The 26,514-nt window shown below is 39.6% G+C and overlaps 1 protein-coding gene across 4 annotated transcripts in view; it reads left to right on the top strand.

Moving 5' to 3' along the window:
- agap1 (ArfGAP with GTPase domain, ankyrin repeat and PH domain 1) overlaps positions 1–26,514 on the top strand; it is a 788,284-nt gene that overhangs the window by 505,022 nt on the left and 256,748 nt on the right. For all 4 annotated transcript variants that reach the window (XM_060827602.1, XM_060827601.1, XM_060827600.1 and 1 more), the window contains exons 7-9: positions 17,046–17,173; positions 19,285–19,440; positions 22,646–22,738. In XM_060827602.1, coding sequence (XP_060683585.1) covers positions 17,046–17,173; positions 19,285–19,440; positions 22,646–22,738 — 377 coding nt within the window. The remainder of the gene's footprint in view (positions 1–17,045; positions 17,174–19,284; positions 19,441–22,645; positions 22,739–26,514) is intronic.

Here is a 26,514-nt window from a genome sequence, read left to right as displayed (position 1 = left end):
AATTGTGAATGAATGGGTTAATCTGAGTAGTTAATGCAAATTAAAATAAATTAAGACGTTAGCTAAAGCTAAGTGAAGCCTCTCATTCAATGTTTGTCGTCTTCAGAATGTTTTGTGCACATTATATCATGGACTCCCTGGAAAGTCTGTATGAATTCAGAGTCTATGTTTTCCAGTTTGAGGACTACTGATCCCCATGTCCTCTACACTGTGCAATTCAGAGGCAAGGCTACACTGTCTTGTGGAAGAAAGATTAAACCAAGAAATGTTCATTTGGCCTTTTCAGGTAGATACAAAGATTCCATGTCACTATTTTGTGCAAGGACATAGGATGTAACCTTAGTTAACCCTATCAACCAGCATAATTAGAAACAGTGTAGTCATTTTTGCATTGTTGTTTGTTGGAACATGCTATGCATAGATTGATCACATTACAACAGGGATTACATTCCATTGAAATTCTGGTTGAGAGGAGCTTGCGGACATCCTGAGTTTATGAAAGGCTCTATGTAAGCGCAGTTGTTTTTACTTGAATGCTTCTTATGAAAGCATAACATATAAAATAGATACATCAGCCCTAGCCAGTGAAGTCATCAAGCATACATCTTAGTACAGAAATCAAGGTTACTTGGTTTATTCATTTATTACAGGGTATAATATAATATATTATACCCATTGGCAGGGTCTGTGCTCCCTTTTCCCAAGTTTGCAGGTGGTTGTGTGTGAGCGTGTACATAATACTTCTGAAATTGTATATTGAAAGTGACAGTCTGGATAAATGAAAGATGTTGAGCAGTCTTTGGGGAGGCGTGTGTAACTGTTCATAATTACTGAGTTAATAAAATGCAGATGCCATCCATCCTGTTTGTTGTCATTCCCGGGGTGACGGAAAAAGTCAAGCTTTTCGTGCAAAGCAATAGGAATGTTTAGTGGTTGAGAGAAGCTTTGGAGATGTGTGATTTTTTTTTCCCTGAGCTAGCCTCGCCATGCATTTCTTGCAAACAACTTCTAGCAGTGGTGAGCCAAACTCTTTTAAACAAAAAGAGTCTGAAATGGGTGTAAAAGCTGGCAGGATGTTGTCCACTGATTGCATGAGTCCTTTGACTGAAACAATGTCACTATCAGTTTGCTCGTTGGGTCATGACAGTAAGCAGAGCAGTTAGATGGCTGTAATTCTTGTTCATTTGCACAGCCCAAAAGTATATTGAGCAACCTTCCCCAACAATTTCTGCAGAACTATTGTGAAGAAGCTGAATATGTTTATGTATCTTATCAAAAGTTGTAGATTTAGCAATATCCACAGTACTGTTTGACTGTTTCTTAGTTGGCGTTTCAGACACTAATAGGGGAGCGTTGTTGATGCTGTAAACAGCAATAGGGATTTTAGATGCTGTTTGACTGCCTTAGTGCAATTGAGACAGATGAAAGATGTGCTTACATCCGTTTACATGGCATATTTGTCATGGAACAAATTGTTAACCTGCAGCCAGAGGCTGTGGTTTGAGGGGCACTATTTTCCATGGCAGACCAGGAAACGGTCCCTTTGTACTGTCGCAGATTGAATCTTGATTTGCTTGGCACATTATAAAATGCGTCTTCATTGGCCATCTAGTCCTGGAGTGAAACTTAATCCCAGAACTACTTGCTCAGCGGGAGGGATGCTAACTATTGCACCACACAACCTCCTGTGATTTAGGATTGCTATACAGGAAGGCAAGATCTTGTGAACTCTGAGATAAAGTGAGGACTGCAGATAGAGGAGAAGTCAATGAATGGGGTAGTAGGCAGGTGAACTGTGAAGAGGATGCCAAGATACTTCAGTGTGATTTGACCAAGTTCATTGAGTGGGCAAATGCATGGTAGACGAAGTATAATGTGGATAAACATGAAGTTATCCACTTTGGTAGCAAAATCAAGAAAGCAGATTATTTTCTGATTAGCCATAAATTGAGGCATAATGAGACCTGCATGACCTTGTACACTAGTTGCTGAAAGTTAGCATGCAGATGTAGCAGAGGTGAAGGACACAAATGGTGTGTGGCCTTCATAGTGAGAGGATTTGAAAACAGGAGCAGGGATGTAATGTTGCAGTTGTACAGGGCAAGTGGTGAGAACACACCTGGAGTATTGTGCATATTGAGTTTTCATCTCCTTATCTAAGGAAGGATGTTCTGACTATGGAGAGATTGCAAACCAATTCCTGGGATGGCAGGACTGACCATGATAAGGCTGGATTGGTTAGGACTATATTTATTGGAGTTCAGAAGAATGAGGGGACGATCTTTTAAAACCTATAAAATTCAATTAGAACTAGCAGGCAGAATGTTCCCAATAATGAGAGATTCCACAACCAGTGATAACAGTCTAAGGATATGGGCAAGATTAGAGTGGTGCTGGAAAAGCACAGCGGGTCAGGCAGCATCCGATGAAGGGCTGATGAAGGGCTTTTACCCGGGACGTCAATTTTTCTGCACCTCGGATGCTGCCTGACTTGTGCTTTTCCAGCACCACTCTAATCTTGACTCTGATCTCCAACATCTGCAATCCTCACTTTCACCTCAGGATATAGGCAGGCCATTTAGGGCTGAGATGAGGAGAAATATCTTCATCCAGAGAGTGGTGAGCCTATGGAATTTCCAGCCACAGGAAATGGTTGAGGGCAAAGCATTGAATGTTTTCAAGCAGTTAGTTATGGTTTGTTCTAAGGCCTAATGGGATTAAATGGTATGGGGAGAAAGCAGATCCTGAGTTGGATGATCAGCTATGATCGTTATAAGTGGCAAAGTCGGGCTTGAAGGGTCAAATGGCCAACTTCTCCTATTTTCTGTTTCTATGTGTACAGCTGTGTGATATTTCTCGGTCTACCTGACATGATTCCAGCTAATGGTATTACTGGACAAGTCTAATACCAAAATGAAATCTGATTTGATCGTTTTTTTTTTTCCTTTGTTTAATGTGGTGGCCAATCACTAACTCTGGCTGCAGGGTTTCTTCAACAACAGAAGTTTATTACATAAAATGAAAAAAAAAGCAACAATTTATATATAGATAATTTAAATCAAGTTTAAAATAAACACAGGACCACAAAGTTTCAAGCTCTTTCTTAACATCATAGATGGATAGCTATTCAAATCCAGAGAAATTATCTTGATATGTTCTACTTAACTGATTTTGCCCATTTTCTTTTCTGTGAACTGTGTTGACAGCATTCATTTAAAATGACTCCAATGAGCATTTAAACATTCTCAGCTTCTCATAACCTGTATATTTCTATCCAAATGCTTCTTTCTTAGAAACTGTGTTTCATAATCTTCTTTTAAGGAAAGAGCCAAGACTTTCTGTGACCCAAGTCAAAGCTGCTCCAAACTGCTATAAAAACTTTCAATCTTCTAAACAATAATCCTTAGTTATTCTGAACTGAAAGTATGCTAATTGTCTTATGGAAAATAGGTGTAGCATCAGACCATTTGGCCCATCGAATGGTGGGTTCAGTAAGATTATAGCTGATCTGTTTGTGTTTTGAATTCCAGATTCCCACTTACCTCTGACCCTAGATTCCCTGCCTAACAAGAATCTATTCACCTTATTCTTGGAAAAATTCAATGACCTTCACCTCCATTGTTTCATGAGGCAGTGTTTACCCACCTTTAGTAAACTACTATAGTATAAACAATTTTCCGTTAACATACCACAAGGCTGTGCAGCCACTTGCTTTCTGAGCAGTACTGGAATGGGTTCACTGTTTCACAAGGACCATCCTTGATTTTATTAAAAAAAACTCCGCACTCATCTGTGTCTAGCAAAATTTACTTTCCAAAAATAGTATTGTATATAAATTTGACAACTTCTGTTGCATTCTGAGGGGGCAGGCTACGAGCCTCTGTTTGAGATTTTTTCTGAAAGAAGGTACCTCCGACAATGCAGCATTCCTTCGCTACAATATCAGCCTGGTATATATGGTATTTTAGTAGGTTTTTATTGAAGGTAAATCAACCACAAAAAAAATTAAATGTAATATTTGCATAAATAAGAACCTTGCTTTTATAAAGTAACAAATTGACTCGCTTGTCTTTGTGGTTCAGTGTCACAACTCGACTCTGTGTTGACATATTTTTATCAGAAGATGGAAATTGGTCTAATAGTCGGAAAATGAACTTTTCACTGTATTCAGAGTGACAGCTTGGAGGGGCCCTGAATCTGATGAGATTCCACCCCTAGGCTTTCCATAGACAGTAACAACTCAGGTTAGAGTGGAGATGGCTGGAAGCATCACAGAGAGTCTGTTGGCATGTTTTAATTACTGCGTTATACATATTATTGATTTCTATTTGGCTAATGTTCTTAGCAGAGTGACCTTTTTAGCTGTGATTCTCTCATTTCACCAGCAGATGTGATGAATGTTTATGCTCCTTAATGAGCTAATATTTGTATCTTTTGGGCAGATTGTCTTATACTGAAGCTCAGGGGATAAATTGGTTGTGCTCACCACTTGGTATCTGCTGAGGGAGGATTTATTAAAAGATTAACAGGAGCTTGCCCTTCTGATGGTTCCTGTGATAATTGAGGTACTTGTTGCAAAACAAAACCATAGAAAAAGGACAGATTCTCATCTGTTGAATGCAACCCGTTGAATCAAACCCGAGCTTTATTGGGAAGGGAGAATGGTGTTAGAACTGGAATGGAATGAAGAAATACAAAACTGCTTGTATTCACTGTAATGATGCTGGTTAGGATAGCTATATTATCATTTCAAGTGAATGCTTCTGTCCCCCAAAGTTCCTTTTATAAGACACTGAGTGTGTGCCATTTATTGATTTTGCAGTTGAAGTATGGAGATAATTCCATTAAAAGCAATCAACTAGGATCTATGATTGAAGTATCTTTTGTCGTGAAGCTTTTCTATTTCTAGAAAATGTTTAAATGCTATTGTGTTGAATTCCTGATGCAGATACTTCCAGCATTACATTATTTTTGTTATTTAGATCATTGTCATGTTGCTTTTGAGTGTATAGATTTCAGAAGACTCCAATATAATTGAGCTCCTTTCCTCTTTCCCAAGTGACTAACAATTCACTTACCTGTTCATTTCCATGTTTGGATCCTGTAATGACCTAGCAAGTAAATGTTTTTCATTTGTACATGGGATGTAGGTATCACTGGCTAGACTAACATTTATTGCCCATAACTATGTTGATGTGTTATCTTTTTGAATTGCTGCACTTTGAGAGTGAGTTGGAAGACCCGGGCTGGGAGCAGGTGTCTGGCCTCAGTTTGGGAGTGAGCAGCAGGGAGGTACCTTTTGAAAGTAGCATATTCACGAGTTAAGGAATCATGTTTTACTTGGTGCATAGTATGGTGTTACTGGCAGCTCTGCAATTATGGTTTATTGTTCTGAAGGGGAATTCATATAGCAGTTCTTGATTTTGTTATCTAATATTGGTGTGCTGCCGTGATACTGGACTAGGAAACCATGACTTCACATCCCATTGCAGGCATTAATGACATTGAAATCATTAAATGTGAATCTTGGTGAAAGCTGCTGAATTTTGTACTGCCAGAATTGCTTCAGCGAAGGGACCCTGCAACTCATAGACAATCTGGCGTACATTCCATCTGTGCTGGGCTTACTATGACCCACGTTTTGATTGATTGCACCAATGAAAATAACTTGTGTTCATCTAGTGTTTTTAACAATGAAGAGCATCCCAGTGTGCTTCACAGAACCGTACTCAAGCCAAAGGAGGAGTGATTAAAAGTAGTAAACACAAAGTTGTCAAAGAGGTGGACCTTAATTAGGGTCATAAAAGAAAAGAAAGAAGCAAAGAGATAAAGGAAATAAGTTCCAGAGCGCAGGGCCACCGGTGGTGAAATGAAGGAACAGGGGAATGCTCAAGTGTCCAAATTCAGATGAAGATCTCAAGCAAATTGGAAGATTATAAAGAGAGAGGAACAAGGCCTTGATGCATTTGAACATGAGGATGAGAATTATAAAGTTAAAAATCACTTTATAATTTAACAGGTTTATTTGGAAATACTAGCTTTCGCAGCACTGCTCCTTCATCAGTTAGCTGTAGAACAGGATCATGCGACACAAAATTTATACCAAGAGGTTATGGTCTCATGCAACTGTAATGACATTTGAACAAACCTTGATTGCTGTTAAGACTTTTATCTTTTAGAATGGTTAATTAATATGTAAATCCCAGAACTACTTTGACGTCACATTCTGAAGATAACTTAAGATTTTATTTAAAAAAGTGACACCTCAGCTCAGATAATGTATTAAAGGTGTGAGGTTAGAATCTGTCTGTATCCCAATCTTGAGTCTGATGGTTCTGTTTCCAAAGTAGGAATGTATAAAACGTTATATGGATTGACTGCCTACATTTAAAATTGAGGTCTGCAGATGCTGACTACCTACATTGACTACCTGCAGATTGTGTGCTTTTTGAGCAAAATCGAATGTTTCTGCAAATGCAAATTCACCCCACAGATTTATGTGTGTGTCTATGTACATGAGAGAGTGAGTGTGTGCACATGCATGAGAGAGTGTGTCTTTGCATGTGCGCATGTTTGATATGTGTGAGTGTGATGGAATATAAGTATGAGAGTGTGGGAGGTGTATGGATGTGTGTATTAGAGAGGGTCTGCATGAATGTGTGAGTATGTAAGAGAGTGTGTGTGTGATTATGTTTATAGATACATTCTATTTTGCTCAAAAAGCACACAATCTGAAGAGAGTCAATCCATATAGCATTTTATAAATTCCTACTTCGGAACACAAGCACACATACACACACACTCTATAGCATATTCATGCAAACCCTCTCTGATACATACGCACATAAATCCCCCATACTTATACCCACGCATACACCCTCTCACAGGCTTATACTCCGTCACCCTCAGACACGCACTCTACCATGCACAAATACATGTTCTCTCAGATGCACGCACTCACTCAGGTGCACAAACTCATTTTCCGTCTCTCATGCACACGCAAGCACATATAGGTTGATGGGGTGAATTTGCATTTGCAGATACATTCTATTTTACTCAAAAAGCACACAATCTGTAGGCAGTCAATCTATATAACATTTTACAACTTCCTGCTTTGGAAACACAACCAGCCTGACTCAAAATTGGGATACAGACAAACTCTAACTTCACACCTTTAATACATTGTGTGAGCTGAGATATCATCTTTTTTAATAAAACCTTACGTTATCTTGACAATGTGACTTAAAAGAAGTTCTGGGATTTACATATTAATGAACCGTAACCTGTAACCCATTCTAAAAGATGAAAGACTTAACAGTAATCAAGGTTTGTTCAATATATCCTTTCAGTTGTGTGACACTGTAATCATTCTGTGTCTTATGATCCTGTTCCACAATTATCTGATGAAGGAGCATTGCTCCAAAAACTAGTACTTCCAAATCTATTGGGTGGTAACCTGGTGTCATGTGATTTTTAACTTTGGCCACTCCAGTCCAACACCAGCACCTCCATATCATGACAGTTATAAAGGGAAGGCATTGATTATCCCAGAGCCCATACGCGTTATTGAGGGCAGGGTCAGACTTTGCAAATTCCTGGGAGTCTCTCTGGAATTTTGGTTTGATTTCTGGAGCATTTCTGCTGGCAATGCAGGAGCTGGAATTGTGAAAGATCCAGACCTATCCTTAAAGGTCCAAGAAACCTAGTCCTGTTTGTATTCCTGTCATATTAACTAGGCTGTCATGTTTCACTTTTATAACCAAGATATGTAAAACACTGCTCTTGGCACTGTTGCTTTGTTGATGGAAGATTTCCAAATTAGAATACACAAATGTTAGTCACTTGGGACCTTTGCAAATTAATGGGAGCATTTATTTGAGTTGTACGCAACGGAGTTACAAACCCATAGGGTCCACTCAGACAACAACCTGCCATTTCAATTGATTCTGAAAATAACAGGTAGATGCTATGGCATTGATAATCCTTACGGGGAAATAATATATTACAGACATCTTAAATCCGACACAAGTGAAAAATTAGCTCAGCGTTCAAAGACAGATGAGAAAAAGTAATGCTCTCTGATATTGTAACAGTATTTTGGAACAGAAGGGATATCAGCAAAGGTATGGAGGTAATTGGGGTTTGAGCATAACAGTGATGTCTTCTCAGATAATGAGAGATCTTAGCAAAGGGGCTGGTACAGTAAAGACAAGCTATGAAGAATCCTCAAGCATCACTTCTGCTGGAGAAGTAGGAAGGAAGGCAAAGGGGGACTCCAGTTGAGGCAACTAAATCGAGAGGAAGTAGTCAATAGGTATGCATGGATCTAGATTCGCAGAACAGAAAGGACCAGAGATTATGAATTAGCAGAATCGTCAAAAGGAGTACTGAGATATAGTTGTGAATTGTAGGCAAGTGTCATGTGATCAGAAGTCACAACCAAACCTCCAGGAACACCAGTGGGAGTTGGAATTCCTAGAAATGATGGACAAATGGAATTTTCAATATGATTGATGAATTGCCTTTGGAGTGAGGTAATTGATATTCATTTGGCAAAGTATATACTGTCGGTGCAATTGGATTTGAAGATTTCCAATTTCCCTGTTTGGATTTGCCTGCAGCATTAGTTGTTAACAGTAAAAGATGAACTTTACATCCTCGTCGCAATTGATGAGTGTTTCTAAAGTACCCTGGAAGGAGAAACTTAAATCAGTTCACTGTAAGAATATGATAACATCACGTGTAATGTTTCTGATTTGAGCCTTTTTAATAAAAACTGGTTTATTTATGAAAAACTCCCTTTTCTAACAGGTTGTGGTGCCTTTAGTCAGATTATTAGTAGCGGAATGTATAATAATAGGATTTCACTGCTAATCTGTTCGGTAAATGTAAGTTATGATACAGGGGAATCCACTCATAGAACTGGGCGCAGAGTCAGTGCAGTGTTGGAGGGTAAGGAGTTAATTAAATTAAGACATGTAAATGGGACTTGATTTCCATTCTAAAGTTGCACATTTTGTTATTTTCAATTTTAAATTTCTTTGCCCCAATTTATAGGAATTGCCTTGTAAAATTGTCACTGTGTTAAGATATTCCTTTCCAGTAGAGTACCTCCTGAAATCCACAAAGCTTTTACTTTCTAATTCTGCTAATTTTAACAGCGGGAGTTAGCAATGATTTGGTTGATACTAATCCAAATTTAAAGCTTAGAGTGTTAGTGAAGACTGAAAGCAAACAAATATAATTCCAATATTCTGGGCTTGTGAGGGAAATCTAAAACTTGGGCCATGAGTAAAGATTGTCTCAGATAAATTCATGAAGGAATTCCTGAGACCTTTCTTTACTAAGAGAATGGTTAGAATGTGGAACTTGCTAACAAAGGAAGTGCTTGAAATGAATTGAGTATCTGCATTTTGAGGAAAGCAAGAAAAGCATACAAAAGGAAAAATGTTACTGCTGAAGCTGATGGAATGCTTAGCTGTTCCAGCCTACTCTCATCAGGTCACAACATAAAAAATCTTTTCCTGGCTATCAAGATGGCCAAATACTACCAATATATCTTTATCAGGTTTTAAAGAAAAATATCTATCAACCAGTTTTTTAAAAATAAATACAACTGTTTTATTCATGAAATTAAGCTTATTCCAATTGTTATGAACATGTGGGTGTACTATACCTTTAAGAAAGTAAAAACTAGCAGTGACAGCACTACATATTCTCAATTAGACACAATGTAACATGTGCTCTAGCTCCTGGGGTAGCTAGTTGCCTGGAAACCGAAACAGATTCAAATCAGGCCAATCAGTTTAAATTGTACCTTGAAAAATACCAAATTCAAATCAAGTTTAAATTGAGTGTATTGACAACCTTAAAAGCCAATGATACAATCTGATCCTTGGGGGTATAAGATAGGGGAAAAATTAACAGTTGGGAGGAGAACTGCCACTAGACCAATAGCTGTAGACTGCTAGCCAGCACTCACTGAGAGGTATCTATCTGGAGAAGGAGTTTGCACAGAGGAAAACCTGAACACTGACTTGGAGAACCAATCTACTGACGAAGATCAAAAGAAGATTCGACTGCTGGCTGGTTTTAAAATTTGAATTTTTCTGTAAATTTTAATTGGGAGTTTTATCGGACTAGAATTATATGAGGGAAGATTAAGATAGGTTAGAGAAAGGAGGTGTATGTAGTTATGAGTTCGTTATTTTCTGTTATACTTTAAGAAATAAAGTTGTTAATTTTTACTTTAAATAGTTCTTGGCCTCTCAGATTTTCACAGATTACTGCATGGGATAAATCTTTTCTGTGTTGCTGATTTAAATTAATCAGGAGGGTTTATCCTGTGTTGTAACACAATGAGGCTGCACTAACTGATTAATATACTTTGCAATATTGAATTATAAATGTTTATTCCTCTTAACATCAACACATGCACATACATATGCTCATACATACAAGGTACAGGATGAAAAAATTGATTTCTATGCAGAGATTCGCTTTTTGAAGTATACACTTTGGCCAGTAAGTTACTTTGAGTACAGAAAGGATAAAAGATCAAATGTTCCAAAGTGTATTGCTCTGATTTTCTGACATGTCTGATCAAGTTACTAATCATGGTTTTACCTGCAGTCTTGGCAGACACCGTTTGTTCAGGAAATACAATATTGAGAATTTCCTTCAATCCCTCTTTCAAAAGAACAAGTAGATTAAATCCTGATCACTACAGGAAAGTTCTGTTCAGAAAAGTAGGAGAGATAAACAGGTCGCCCTTCTTCACAAGCACCTTTGTTCCCCAACCACAAACCAAAACACACTCCATCCAGTCACTTTTCCAACAACCCCAGTAGGGATCTCCAGAAGAGCAAGTAGTAGTCCCAGTTGTGTAATTTCTAGGAAATCTTGCTTAAAAAATTTTTCCAGATTCCATGGTGATACTTCAACAATCTCTTTTAAAGAAACCATGCTAGGTATTCAACAAAGATTGAAATGATTCCAATTTACCAAAATCCTTCAAAACTTAAGTCCTCTAAGAAATATTAAACATGAAACATCTTTGTAAAGAAGGAATGGAAGGATATATTTTTGGTGTTGAATAAATAAGATTGGAAGAGGATTTGTGAGAGGCATAAACATAGGTACACCCTGTCGAGCCCACTGGCCTTATGCTGCATGGTATTCAAATTAGTTTTCTATGGGTCAGTTAGTGTAACATCCATGTTGGGTTAAATATTTGATTCCACAAGATACTATAAATGTGCTTTTAATTATAGAATGCAAACAGCATGGTTTTAGACACGTTGTCTTAATGCCCACTAGATTAGCAAAAGGAACTGGCTCAAATCAACGAGAGTAACCTTGTCACAATAGGTTAATTGAATTTACAAAAGGCATTTGATACGTATAGGGTTTTTCTGTTTGTTGCTAAATAATGTGGGTCATTTGAAAATGGGGTAGTGAGCGATGAATGATACTAAATGGAGAATGATCCATTCTCGGTCAGCATGGTGGTTCAGTAGTTAGCATAATTGCCTCACTGCACCAGGGTGCAAGGTTTGTTCCCAGCCTCGGGTGACTGCAAATTCCAGCAGACTTTCTCCCCAGTCTCTGTGTGTTTCCTGCGCGTGCTATGGTTTCCTCTAACAGTCCAAAAATGTGCAGGTCAGGTGGATTGGCCGTACTAAATTTCTTCATGGTGTTCAGGGTTGTTCAGGCTAGTTGGATTAGCTTTGGTAAATATGAGGTTATGGGGATGAGTTGGTGGGGGCGGGGGGAGTACCTTCAGAGTTTTGGTGCAGACTTTGAAGGGCCAAGTGGCCTCTATCTGCACTGTAGGGATTCTGTAATTCTAACTGTTTGGTTCATGAGTAACTGGTGGTATTCTACAGTCATAACTTATTTGATCAGAGCGCTTGTCAGTATTAGCCAGGTAAATGGAACAGGACATTTTTCGCAGTAAATTTATTAACAGAGTAGAGTTCATTCGGCAATATGTGAATAAATAGTTGATTAACTGACTAATTCTTGTATTGGAGATTTCAACTCTGCAGCAGTATCATGCCAGGATGCTCAACCGCTTTTACTTGAGCTGCTTTCAGAAACTTCTGAAGATCAGCTGACAGGGTAAAATATCAGACACTGAGGTGCTGGCATGCAAAGCATCAAATCCTTTAGGGACGGCTCCAACTAAGCTAGACCGACAGTGTAAGCAGAAAGCCTACACTTGTTCACCAGGACAGGTTTCTCGGCGGATTTTGAGTCTTGGGTGTGCTGAGGAAACGCTGTAAAAACCCACAAAGGAGGCTTCAGTTCAGGAGTTTTGATTTTGATTTCACATCCTAGCAGAAGATCGCCCACGATTGCTGCTCCCAGTACAAATGAGTTATAAAACAATGCTGTTCCTACAAAAGCAAGCACATGTTAAAGGCAAAGAGAAAGTGCACGTCACAAGTTTTAAAAAACCCAATTTTCAACTCCTTTCTATTCTGAAGAACAGTCATACAGGATTCTCGACATTTACTTCTGTTTCTGTCTCCACAGTTGCTGAGTTCCCTCAGCATTTTCTCAGCAAATACTTCTGTACAGTTGTTCTTTCGGGCATGTGAAAATAACCAGTTTAAATATTTGCCCGAACTGTCAGAGATGGTACCTGTTGTCCTCTTACCTTGGGTGATATTTTAATGTAAATGGGAGAGCATAGGTATGCATGTTTCTAACATATTGTATTGAAACCGCACACCACCATGTCTGGCAGAGGCTCCTTTAGTGAATAAATTGTATTTCTTTGCCACTTAATGCGGGAAGGGAGCTAGAATTTCAGTAAGCCCAAACTTTTCAAAGCATTCCTGCTCAAGACAGTACTGCTTAAAAAATGAAGGTACTGCAATATTCACAGATAAGCACGTAGAATTCCCAGTCCATCTGACTGAGGTTATGTGGCAGTGGACAGGGCCAGCTCAATGAAGACAGTTGCAGTATCGAGCCAGGATGAAACATTAATACAGTAAATGAGTCTAGTCCAATCCTTCCCAAAAACATAACACTTAGTGATCCTAGGACTGAAATTAAGAGACACCAATTTAAGACTGCGATGAGGAGGAATGTCTTCTCTGAGGGTTGAGTCTTTGGAACCACTTACCACAAAAAGTTATGGAGGCAGAGACAATGTATATATATAAAAGCTTGAGATTGATTCTCCTATTGATCAAGAATCTATGGTTATGGGTAAAATGCAGGAAAGTGGGCATGAAGAATTTCGGGTTAATCCACAATACTATGGAATGGTGGAGCAGGCTGAATGGCTAGTTTCTGTTCTTATTTCATATTGTCTCATGGTCTAACACTCTTGCAAAATAAAGCTGTCACTGGTAATTGCAAATCCAGACTATGGAAGGCACCTTGAGAAAATTATAACAAGTGCAAAGTCTTGGAAAGTTACTCCAGTTGAATAAAAACCAAAGAGACTTGATTGAATTTACATGAAATGCACAACGAACATCAGGCTTTCTATCAGAATCTACCCAGTTCTGATGACAATAACTGCATAAGTTGTGTCAATAAAGTGAGATTGGGAAAGGTTTTGTTAATTAAATGTAATGGGAAATCAAGGACAGAAATAGGGACCATTTCTGGGTCCCGCATCCATCTCTGGAGTAGGAGCACCAACCCTGAGTTTTATGCTAGAACCCACTTAATAGGCTCGAATATAGGTCTAATATCCATTTGATGGCATGCAGATGGGATTGTGCAAGCGATGTAAGCGGATCACAGCAACAGTTACAGGGGCTACCATTTTGGTGCATTATTGAAGGAGAAACACTCTGAAAACTAGTACTTCCAAATAAACCTGTTGGACTATATCCAGGTGTAGTGTGATTTTTAACTTTGTGTTATTTGCACTTGGAAAGGCATAGGCCTGACTGCATTACCTATTATCAGGTGCTCTCTTAATTTACCTTCCGTTATATTTGAAATCCTTGATCCCTCTTCCCTGCCTCCCCAACTTCCTTTTGCTCATTGATGCCAGCTGGGTGGCAACTTTCCCACACTGCTAAAGTGCTTACTAACAAAACTCCCCACACTGTGCACTAGCCTGATTCCTGTGTGTGAATAACCAACCTTCGTCTCACCATTCTACTTTTTGCCTTTTGTGAGGTCCACTAGTATCCCTGGATTGTCATGACCGGCTCTGCACTGCCTATATGTCTCATTTGACTATTTGTACACTTCTCTCAAAATCAGAATGTGCTCTCAATGAGTTGTTCAGTGGCCTTAATAGCCATGGTAATGGGTTGAGCAAAAGTGTGCTGTTGCCCTCACTCCCCAATGGTAATGGGCTCAATGGTAATGGGCACTACGTTGGGAAACTGGCATGTTGGCTAACACTGATACTTTCATTCCACCGCCTGGCTCTGTTTGACCTGAAATTTCAACTCAAGTGTCAGTAATATCAACTGTGGGAAAAACAGAAGCAGCAAACATTTTCTTTTCTGTCAGTGCCTGGTGTCAATTCCCTTTTGTAACGAGGTTTCTTTTAATGTTCTCTTGTGAACCTTGTTTTATCAATAAACAAATGACTCTACAGTGACAACAATATTGAGATTGTCTGTTGAATTATTTAAATTGCCTGTGAATTGAGCTCCAATCAATGGTCTGAATGATGGTGTGACTAATTGATTTGCACAGCTCTGTCATGGTAAACTTGGAAAAGCACGAGCATGTTTAAATTTAAACTTTTAGTGTTCAGTTTTCATGAAAACTGAGGTATAAGTATGTCCTTAAACAAGACAGGCTACTGCAGTACCTCTTCCTTGCTCAGTTTATCCTATAATACTCCCAGTCAAAGCTTGGCAAAGTAATTCTAAAGTGTAGGGGACCTGACAACTCCGCTTGAAACTTTAAACATTAGTTTCACCCAGCTGATGGTTCCTTCTGCTTGTCTGATAGATTTTCCCCTTCTTCTACCAATCTCTCCCCAGTCTCTCTCCCAGTTTCTCTTTGCTTTCTCCCAGTGTGTTCCAGTCTCCAACTACCCTGTCCCTGCAGATTTTCCCGACTCTGTTTCTTTCTTTTTTTTTCTGTTTGTCCTTAGTGCAAAGTAAACCCTTTCAGCATATATCTTTTAATTTATTTGAGAACGGTGGTTGACTGTGGCAAAGGTTGATTTCAAAGAAAAGCAAACTTGGCTTCTCAATTCTATTAATCTACTGCTTAAACATATGCTGATAGGAGCAATGCTGCAAATGTTAATGAGCTCCACAATTAATATGGTGAACCACAGTGATTTACAAATTCCAAGTGTTGGAACAAATGCTGCCTTTAATTGTTGGTAGCATGCTGGAGCTATAGCTAGATGGTCCATGAGGAATCTGTGCAACATAGAGCGATAGGGCATGGGTGGGTCTTGCAGTTTTCATATGCGTCTAATCTGTGGCTACGGTTTTACTGTTGGGGCTGCAAACAGGGATTAAGCTCTTTCAATAAAACAGTGAGATGTTAAAAAGGAAATCATCTTACATGTGCCTGAATTGTTGTAGTGCACAGGTCAAAATTAGTATTGGGAGAATATGAGAACTGTTGCTTGCCAAATGTAAGAATTCAGCACAATTGATGTATGGAACATGAATTGTGAATATTTGTAATTGGAACAGTGATTCCATCATCGTCATGAGGGGCCAAAACTACTCAGCAACAGCAGCTTGTATTCATTTAGTATCACCACAATAAAGCTTCCCAAGATGATCCACTGGAGTGACACTGTACAAAAATCTAGCACGCAGCCATGTCAAGATAATTAGGATAGGTGACCAAAAAATTGGATGAGGAGGTCAGGAGTGAAAGAGAGATAAGGTGGCGTGCAGAGGAGATTCTAGAATGTAGAGTGTAGAAATCCAAAGTCACAATTGCCAATGGGGGAGCAATCAAAATTGGCCTCTTGCACATCCCCAATGTTGAAAGAATGTTGAGATCAGGGAGCTTTGTAGATACCATTCTTGTATATTTTTTGTAGAACAAGGACAATTTATTTAGGTGCGCAGACCTTTCAAATGTTTTGTACCATCCTTGATGAAGAATGCAGAATTTAGTGGAAACATTGGTTTGTAGGGTTAGAGGAAGTTAGAGGTGTTTCATCATTTTAGACCGAAAAAAGATTACTTTATTGATTAAGGATTCAATACTGATGTTGTCTTTGGAGATCCACAATAGACTTGGGCAAGTGTATGTTTAGAAAATGGCAGTATGCCCCAATTCTTTATCCACATCCTTCATCCACTTATGTCAAAATAAATCTCCAGCACACCTCAAAGATCAGTTAGGGGTGGGCACTAAATACCAGCCTTGCCATGTGACATTCACATCCCTAGATTGAGTTAAACATTCACACTTTCAGGAGGCATCACGGGGTGGGGAGGCATGAAGAGGAATATTCTTGTTTCAATTTTCTTGAGTTGTGTTTTTTTTCGTTTCAAATCTGACCTAAGTTGTTTACTTTCTTGAGTTATGCTTTACATGAATTACACCTTCCTCAGGAGTATTTGAGAGTGGGGAGAAGAGAGAGGCAGGCAGGGGAATAGCATGGTTGCTTTTGCAGTCTGTCACTGATGGAAAATTCCACCAATGGAAGACAGATTTACATTTCTGCTTTAATGATACATAACGCTTCACAACGCTTCAGAGTCAGTAGTGACTGTTGAATGAAACGTGGCAGTAAACCTGTGCCCAGCAAGGTCTCACAAACAGCAACATAAAAATAGTCAGATAATCCATTTTTTTGGTGATATGTGAAGGATAATAATCGACGAGGTACTGAGGTTGGTGCTGTAACTGCTCTGCCTTTCAAAATAGTGCCACAGGATCTTCAAACTTCGACTAGGTTGAGCACAAAGGGCCTTTGTTTCATGTCTCATCTGGCTGATGGCACCTTTGGTAGTACAGCACTCCCTCAGTACAGCACTAGGACTGTCTGCTCAAGTCTTTGGATAGAAAGGATCAAGACGACTGAAGTGATACAGCTTAACCCGAATTCTTCTCCCTTGTTTTAACAGTTGCCCAAAAGATCGTGGCCACCCGAAAGAAGCAGCAGCTCTCCATTGGACCATGCAAGTCGCTGCCCAATTCTCCAAGTCACTCGTCGGTGTGCTCTGCTCAAGTCTCTGCTGTCCACATCAGCCAGGTAAATGATTGAGGGAAGATTTTAAAAAGCAGAATGAATCTGGGAAACATATCGAATGAAACTGTCATGCACTGCAGGGCAATGACAGGCTTCCCATTTTATCTAGATTAGCTTCCTTCCTAGAAGTTAAACACATACGAGTTCAAGGTTTGTGAGAAGATTTGTAGCTCGGATGCTCGTTGTTGTTGTTCTGTTCACCGAGCTGGGAATTTGTGTTGCAGACGTTTCGTCCCCTGTCTGGGTGACATCCTCGGTGCTTGGGAGCTTCCTGTGAAGCGCTTCTATGATCTTTCCTCCGCCATTTGTAGTGGTTTGAATCTGCCGCTTAGGGTTGTCAGTTCCAGCTGTCCGCTGCAGTGGTCGGTCTATTGAGTCCAGGTCGATGTGCTTATAAGTTGAATCTGTGGATGAGTGCCATGCCTCTAGGAATTCCCTGGCTGTTCTCTGTTTGGCTTGTCCTATAATAGTGGTGTTGACCCAGTCGAACTCAGGTTGCCTGTCATCTGCATGTGTGGCTACTAAGGATAGCTGGTCGTGTCGTTTAGTGGCTAGTTGGTGTTCATGGATGCGGATCATTAACTGTCTTCCTCTTTGTCCTATGTAGTGTTTTGTGCAGTCTTGCATGGGATTTTGTACACTACATTGGTTTTGCTCATGCTGGGTATCGGGTCCTTCGTTCTGGTGAGTTGTTGTCTGAGAGTGGCTGTTGGTTTGTGTGCTGTTATGAGTCCTAGTGGTCGCAGTAGTCTGGCTGTCAGTTCGGAAATGCTCTTGATGTATGGTAGTGTGGCTAGTCCTTTGACCCGATCCCAGCATGAGCAAAACCAATGTAGTGTACAAAATTCCATGCAAGGACTGCACAAAACACTATATAGGACAAACAGGAAGACCGCTAATGATCCGCATCCATGAACACCAACTAGCCACGAAACGACACGACCAGCTATCCTTAGTAGCCACACATGCAGATGACAGGCAACCTGAGTTCGACTGGATCAACACTACTATTATAGGACAAGCCAAACAGAACAGCCAGGGAATTCCTAGAGGCATGGCACTCATCCACAGATTCAATCAATAAGCACATCGACCCGGACCCAATAGACCAACCACTGCAGCGGACAGCTGGAACCGACAACCGGAAGCAGCAGATTCAAACCACTACAAATGGCAGAGGAAAGATCACAGAAGTGCTTCACAGGAGGCTCCCAAGCACTGAGGATGTCACCTTGACAGGGGATGAAATGTCTGCAACACAAATCCCCAGCTCGGCGAACAGAACCACAAAACACATATGAGTGAAATCACACTGGAAAATGTATTATACTTTAGCTGTGCTGTCCAGAATAGTTCAATAGAAAGCTACACCTTACCCAGTGTTTAACAGCGTTCCCAAATATAACAAAGTTGGTCCCAATGAGTAACAAGAGGGTACAGATTTAAGGAGAGTTTACAAGAGGCAAACGAGGTTCAAGATTTGATCCTTGTGCTGTTTTGATGTGCCAGTAAAGATGTGGCAGGTGAATTCATTGCCCGAGGGGGAGGGAGAGCTGATTTGCCAAGCCATTTTGGCAAAAGTGAGGACTGCAGATGCTGGAAACCAGAGTTTAGATTAGAGTGGTGCTGGAAAAGCCCAGCAGGTCAGACAGCATCCGAGGAGCAGAAAAATCGACATTTCAGGCAAAAGCCCTTCATTATCTGTTTGCTGTTCTGATGAAAATTATGATGAAAGGTCATTTTGCCAGATGCATCAAGTCTCTCTTTCTTTCCCCAGTGCTGTCTGACTCTTTCCGGAATATGTCCATAACTTTTTGTTGTTGTTTCTTAATGTGTAGGTATGCTTGCTGAAGTGTAGCCATTCTGAAATGATGCACAGCAAGACCCCACCTGAGTACACACCTTATCTGAAAGCCAGCATTTCCTTTGTTTCTCAGTACTGCACTGGAAGACTGGCCCTCAATTATGTGCCCACGTCTCTGAAGTGGGTCAGTAACCCACAACATCCCTGAGGCTAGATGGCCACAGCTGACCAGAGTATAACTTGCATATGTCTTAAATGACACAGGGCAGTTTACTTCCTATCTTTAATTGCTTTCTTCTCTGCTTTGTAGACAAGCAATGGTGGAGGAAGTTTGAGTGATTATTCCTCTTCTGTCCCTTCCACACCAAGTACAAGTCAAAAGGAGCTGCGAATTGACATTCCTCAAACTGCCAACACTCCAACTCCTGTTCGCAAACAGTCAAAACGGCGTTCTAACATATTTGCTGTAAGTAACTGCCTCACCTTATACAGATCTAATTAATCGCTATACCTATATAAATAATGGACACTGATTAGCTGAAACAGCACCTGGATAACCAAATGACACTTATGTACGAGATTGGTTAGACCACTGCAATACCTTGTGCAGTTTAGGTCGGCTTACTTGTTCCTAGTCTAGTGGGACTGTCTGATAAAGAGAGGTCGGGCAAACTGGGCCTGTATTCTTTACAGTTTAGAGAAATGAAATGTGATCTCACTGAAACTTGCAAAATACTTCCAAGATATAGACAGCTGAGATGTTTCTGCTGATTGGAATTAGCGGGCCCAATTTAATAATAAGGAGGAATGCCAATTGAGTCTGAAATGAAGAGTGATTATTTTACTCAAAGGGTTGTGAACCTTATGGGCTGTGGATGCTCGGGTTTGGAGTATGTTTACAGTAGAGATTGATTTCTGATTATTAATGATGTACAGAGTTGGGGTTGGTAAAAGGCATTGAAGTGTTCGGTCAGCCACAAATTGTATTGAGTAGCATGTTAGCCTTAATGGACCAAGTGGCCTACCCTCCTCATCTGTTCCTTGAGCAGGTGTGGATATTAAGAAGATGAAATAGCTGGTGATATTACTTTCCTAGTTTGTTCCTTGGCTCTTAATTATTTTTATTTCCTGTACAGAGATAAGCATGTCCTTTACCCCAATAAGTAGGAGTGATGGTGAGATATGTGCTATCAAATCCATCTGCCTTTTTGCTTTGAAATAGGTACTTTCACACAATTTGTAAGCATGCTTCCAAAGCTATCGCTTGTCTTTGCTGCTCAGATACTCCACATTGGAAATTGTACACTTCTGGTTATTGATTCCTGTGCAGCTTGCTCATAATGCCTTCAAGACAAAATTACTTGACACTTATTGACTCAGTGAACATTATAAAGAAGGGTCATTTGAGGAATGCACTGAAGACCTGCTAGTATTTATGGAGCTGCACCCATGAATCAGTGGAATAATAAAGGTTGGGGTTATGTGAATGGTCCTGATACACAATCATTTCACTCACATAAAGCCCTTGCAAAATATATACTAACTTTGGCAGAAGTTGCATTCTGATTTTTGACTGTGCATTAAAAATTTTAAATCTCCATTAAAATATGGAGTCACTTAGCTGAAATCACCTGATCCTCTCTCCTCTCTTGAACTGCTAAATGTTTGCAGAATTTGCTGTTTTAATTTCACATTTGCAACCCCCAAAGTGATTTTTAAAACTGCTGCAGAACTGGATTTCTGCCACTAGATGCCCTCGCTTAGCTATAATTCAGCAATGGTTCACATTTCCTCCAACACCATCACACATTTTAATTAATATTTGCTCTACATCCTAATGACAGACCGAAGATACTGAGCCCTGAAAATAGCAAAGTCTCTCTAAAAGAATGAATTGTCAAAAAATACAAATACATAAGTATTGTTTAAGTGTTATTTGAAAAGCGAAATTCAAGCAGTCAAGCATGCATTTTTGGTTTCCAGTCCATCACAATATTTTCAAACTCTTGCTATATTTAAAACATGACAAGTGGTGATTCACAGTGTGAGTTATGCTGAGATGTAATTACATTCAAGGACAAATTAAATCTTGATACCACTACCCACCCACTCTAGCTAAAAAAAAGTTTAAATTAAAAGCACATTCCTAATTTTGAAGCAGATCTGGAACTATGAGTTTATTTTTCCTTCTCTGTGGCCCTGAGTGGTCTTTGGAAATGTACATGCATGTTGCTGTTTGCTGTAAGATGCATTTATTTAGCCAAAGGAATGCTGAAGCTAATTGTACAATATGTCGTCACTATGGAAAAGAATTCAGCTGAAAGATACAACAAATGCATCAAATGCAGTAAAGAGATTGAGGAAAAGGCCACAAAGACCAAGAGATAAAATATAATGATGAGAGTTGGCATGCTATACTGTGTCCTGCTCAGGAAGATTTTAGTGCACAGTGATAGTGAAGTGTGAATTTTCATCCTGAGTTGATTTGGACTGTCAGAAACTGCAAATGATAGTATCAGTTTGTGACCTTCAGAACTCTGGAAGTGTCTGAAAAGAGCATTTTCACCAATGATGTGCTGCTGTTTGTCACAGGTGATGGTAGTGACGAGAGATTGAAGTTATAAATTGAGGTTACCACACAAATTACATCAAATGAAGAGAATAGAATAAGTTGACAAGCAATTATTTCTAATGTATTATTGTAGACTCCACACTTTCTGGTCCTGCTTATCATAGTCAGGTGCCTCTATTCGACAAATGACACTAAGTGTGTATTTTATTGCAGGAGACCATTATAACATGTTTAAAACCCTGACTATTTAAGATTTTTTCAAATATCTGTTTGCACCTGACTAACTGTACTGTAACTGTCTGAAATGCATGAGACGTTTTGTTTCTGCTTTCTTGATTTCAAACTTGGATGAGACAGCCTACCTCCACTGGCCCCTGTACAACACTATCTCCTCCAGGCCGACAAAAGATAAATTTATTCTGGGTTTCAAGTCGGTGGCGAGAAATCAGAGTTAGTGTTTCATGTCCAGTGGCTCCTCTTCTGAACTGATGGTAGATAGGAAAAAGTTGGTGTTTCAAAACTTGGATTAGACAGTTTACCTCCCCTGGCCCCTGTGTAGTTCCACCTCCTCCAGGCCAACCTTTTCTGGCCTCCTATCTGACTCTTGACCCTTTAGCCTTGTCTCCACAAGCCCTGCAATGGGTCCTGATTGCGCTCCCTGCTCAGTTAGGATGGTTGGTTTTTAAAAAGTCAGTTCTGAAGAAGGCTCACTGGACCCAAAACATTAACTCTGATTTCTGTCCACAGATGCTGCCTGACCTGCTGAGTTTTCCCAGCAATTTCTGTTTTTGTTTCTGACGTCTTTCCCTGGATTTGGTACTTTGCAGAGTTCAAAGACTGCTCATCTTCAGCTTCTGAGGGTGAAATAAATTCAGTTCCAATAATCCTCTGAAAAAAACAAAGAAGCGAATATTCATCAAACAAATAATGTAAATCTTCTGTCTTTCACTGTGTGACTCAGTATTGTAATGAGGCACTAAAAGTGCCATTAACATTTTGCAGTACTGTATTTAAATCAAGTTGTTTCATGCACAATGTTTCTTGGTATCTTGTAACTTTTAATCTTTGCTATTTTACATTGGTCATTTTCTTTTTCTAGTCTCGAAAAGGAAGTGAGCTAGACAAGGAGAAGAAAAATCTTGACACCAGAGCAGACAGTATTGGGAGTGGCCGAGCAATCCCAATTAAGCAGGTAAGGTGCTGTTTTCTTTTTCTCCCCACTGCTCCTTTTAATTGGAGGCATGGAACAACGTGGTTTCAACTCTGTAACCTGCCTCTTGTTTTTTCCCCTCTCTCTGTTTATTTGATTCTTTCCATTTCATTAACATAGAAGTTGCACACTTGACATCAATTAGCCGGGCCCTAAACGCGCTAAAGTAAGATCATTAGAGTAAGATGCTCGCGACACCGTGGGAAGTATTAAGAACTGGGTCTAATTAACTGCAATCTGCAGCCCTATCTGCATATGGAGTGCTTCCAGCTTGGAATGCTTCAAAGACCAGCTTTGTCGGAGTGCCATGATTGGAACTGAAACAGGCGAGTGTCTGAATCCGATCACTGAACAGAACTCTTGTGATCTCGTATATTGTTTGACTTGGCCCCAATTTGCCAATGCAAGAGGACATCTGAACACGACTATCTCCACTTGCCAAGCTGAGGCAATTAGTTCTGATAACGATGGCCAGTGCACTGACTATTTGCTCTTGTTTGCAATCTCTAATGAAGAGGCTTCAGTAACTCCTCAACTAATGTGCAAATTAACTTACTTGCTTCAATATGGGGGATGGGGAAATTCTTTTTACAGCTGCAAGTGTGGGGTTTGTGTCAATCTTCCCCATGCAATCAGGCAAAAAAGGTATTTTGACAGTCATGTGTTGTTTGTTCAAACTGAATCTTTTTCTTTTTATTTTTTGAATCCTGCTTTTTAAAATGAAGTTGAATGTTGTCTTAAGCAATGTAACATTGACATTCTAGGTTTATGTTGGCTTGACATGTGGAGTCTCACTGAGTTTCTTCTCTGAATGAAGCACAGAGCACACTGAGAGTTTTGTTTTTCACAATGGAATTCACAGAACAAGTTTCTTTCCTTTTTAAATCTAAATTTTAGATTTTTTTTCGCATTGGCAAATCACTAGCTGAAATACTTACACTTTTTCCTGTATCGCAACTTTTGCAGTTAACTCAATATCCTGCACACAAGACAGCTAGGAAATTTACATCAAAAGTAACCATACTACCCTTCTGCATCCTGACACTCTCCCTATTTCAATAGGGAATAATGGAACTCTAAAAAGAGTTACTGGCTGAAATCTGTTCAAAATTTCGGTTGGTATATGTTTAGATATATAGGTGTATATATAAAATAATAAGATATGAGGAGTGAGAGGCTGAAATCTAATTGAGTGTTTGAGTGGTATACCAATGCATTAATCAATACAATGATAGACACCCAAAAATAAAGTGCAAGCTAGCAACTTATAACAGGTATGCAGGAGTTAATAACTTCTCTTGAACTTAATCAAAGAGTTTGGAGTGGTTTGTATGTCCAACAGTAAATGCCTGGGAGTGCATTATAGGTTGGAATCTAATTCAGGCTGGAGAAAGTGAGGACTGTAGATGTTTGAGATCAGAGTCAAAAAGTGTGATGCTGGAAAACCACAGCCAGTCAGGCAGCATCCGAGGACCAAGAAACAATTCAACATTCCTGATTAAGAACTCATGTTCGCAACATCAACTCTCTTGCTCCTCTGATGCTGCCTGACTGGCTGTGCTTTTCTAGCACCACATCTGATTCAGGCATTCAGGTGAGCTCTCCTAACCATGACAGCAAACTCTGAACTGTCTAAAATAGCCATTGTAAAATTAGTAAATCAGTGTTGCCTGTGCTTCCTGGCTTATGGTGTACCTGTTATAAATGATCCAGACTTCCTATGGTCTTATATTTGTGCTCCAGTATTGCTCCAGATCCTTGTCTCCATGTTGACTTTCATTCAGAAACATTAATGGAAGGATTATCACTATCCCAGTTTCTTGAGGATGTCATTTGCAGTTGATTATCAGAAAACTCTGTGTCAATCAATATTAGATTAGTGGGCCAATACCTCCACGTCGGCCGGCTTTGATTTTTGTGGTAACTAATTAGAGTGGTGCATCATTTCTTCTGTGTGAATTCAAGAAGCTGAGATGTGAAACATGCCAAGCTGCCTTATTGCAGTTATTTATCTAATAATTCCAGTTGTTAATTTCTGCAGTTACGTAAGCTAAATTGATTTATTACAAGTATTTATTTATTCTCGATGACTAAAAGAGCTGCTTTCAGGTAAATTAGCGAAAGATTTTGATTAATTCCAATGTAAAGCAAACTCAATGTTTTCTAAAGAAGCATGCAAATTCTTTAAAAGCTAAGCAGAGGGAGAAAAAAATCACAAGAGGCTCTGCTTTGTCTTGACTGGGCTTGTCATTTATTAATTTTTCATAGCAGGAGAATCGTACATACATAATCACTTGATTGCAGTGGGAGTTGGCAAGGTCCTGTGGTCTCATTTGCATAAATCTTGTTAAGTCAATGGCAGTTAATGAAGTACAAATGAGCTCAAAGAAGGTGACATGGAAATGGCTGATGGCAGATGGGAAGTCTGTTTATGCGATCGCAGCTGTGTGTGTTTGTATGTGTATGCACACCAGTGTGTTACACACATGTATGCATGTTATGCACTAGCCGGCTGTGTGTTTGGGTTTTACAACATCCTCATATGATCTCAAAGCCCTCAAAGGCAAAACTGTGCCTGCTTTTCACATCAAATGCTGAGATGGTGAGTAAAGTTCTATTGATGTCCTCGGTACTGAACTATTTATAACCTGTTTCCCTATGCATGCTTTGGTCACACTAGGTCGTGGTGCTAGGTGCATCTCTTTGATTAGCCTTTTATGCTACTGAAGGAAATGGAGAACTAAGTCTATATCTCAGGTCCTGTCAAAACCCTACAGTGAGGAAGTTCATGGAGATCTTGTGGAATAAGATGAGTCATCTTGAGAATTGGAGTAAATAAGAGGTTAATGGAAGTAGGTAGCAGGGAATGATGTTCAAAGAACAGTTGATACTAAACAAAGAATTGTAGTAGATGGCCAGCAATGTCTTAAACTAAGAAGAAGGGCTAACTTAGGACAACAATGCTTAGAAGCCAAAAGGAGGCCAGCAGAGAGGAGGGTAGTGGATTAGATGTGAAATTTGGAGAAGAGTGAGAAATCACCAGTGAATTACATAGAAGGGAATAGTAAGCTGACAATAAGTTGCACGAAACAATGGAAGGGTGGTTGTAGTGTGTGTAGATAGAGAACTGAAGCCTGCTGGTGAGTTGCACTGTTAAAACCAGGTGCCTGAAAGAAAATTGGTTAGTGTAAATGTAGAGCCAGTGGAAGTTTATCAAGTAAAAGTTACCATACAGCTATGTGAAGGTGAAGAAGAATAACAACAAGGTATTGGGCTGATGGAGAATGACAACTGATGCTGGAATAGAGTAGCACAAGTAAAGAAAAGAGGACTGTTAGTGAATAGCGCTGATGAAGAATGGAGGGTCACCAATGAATTGCATTCGTAAAGAATGGAAGATTATCAGTAGAAACTACTGGTGAAGAATGGAGGGCAGTTGGGGATCGAATAGTGAAGACTAGATTGCTGTGGATGTACTGCTGTTGAAGAACAGAATTCAAATAAATGGTGCTGGTGAAGAATAGAAGACCAGCAGTGATAGCAGCAGGCAAGAGAGAAGAACAAAGGTATGTTACATGGGCAGACTAGAAGACAATGGCAGAGAAGAGTGTCAATTATGCTTGTGTTTTACAGTATGCAAAGACTTTTCTATTATCCCTTGCACACATTGTTATCCTCTAATCCAATTATGTCCCACATATTGCATAATACAATACAAAAGTTGTCTGTGAGAAAATAGCCTTCAGGACAAAAGTTTT

The sequence above is a fragment of the Hemiscyllium ocellatum genome, chromosome 7 (assembly GCF_020745735.1).
Source record: "Hemiscyllium ocellatum isolate sHemOce1 chromosome 7, sHemOce1.pat.X.cur, whole genome shotgun sequence".
NCBI lineage: Eukaryota > Metazoa > Chordata > Chondrichthyes > Orectolobiformes > Hemiscylliidae > Hemiscyllium > Hemiscyllium ocellatum.
Note: the sequence above shows the minus strand (reverse complement) of the source record. Positions and strands in the feature narration are given on the sequence as shown.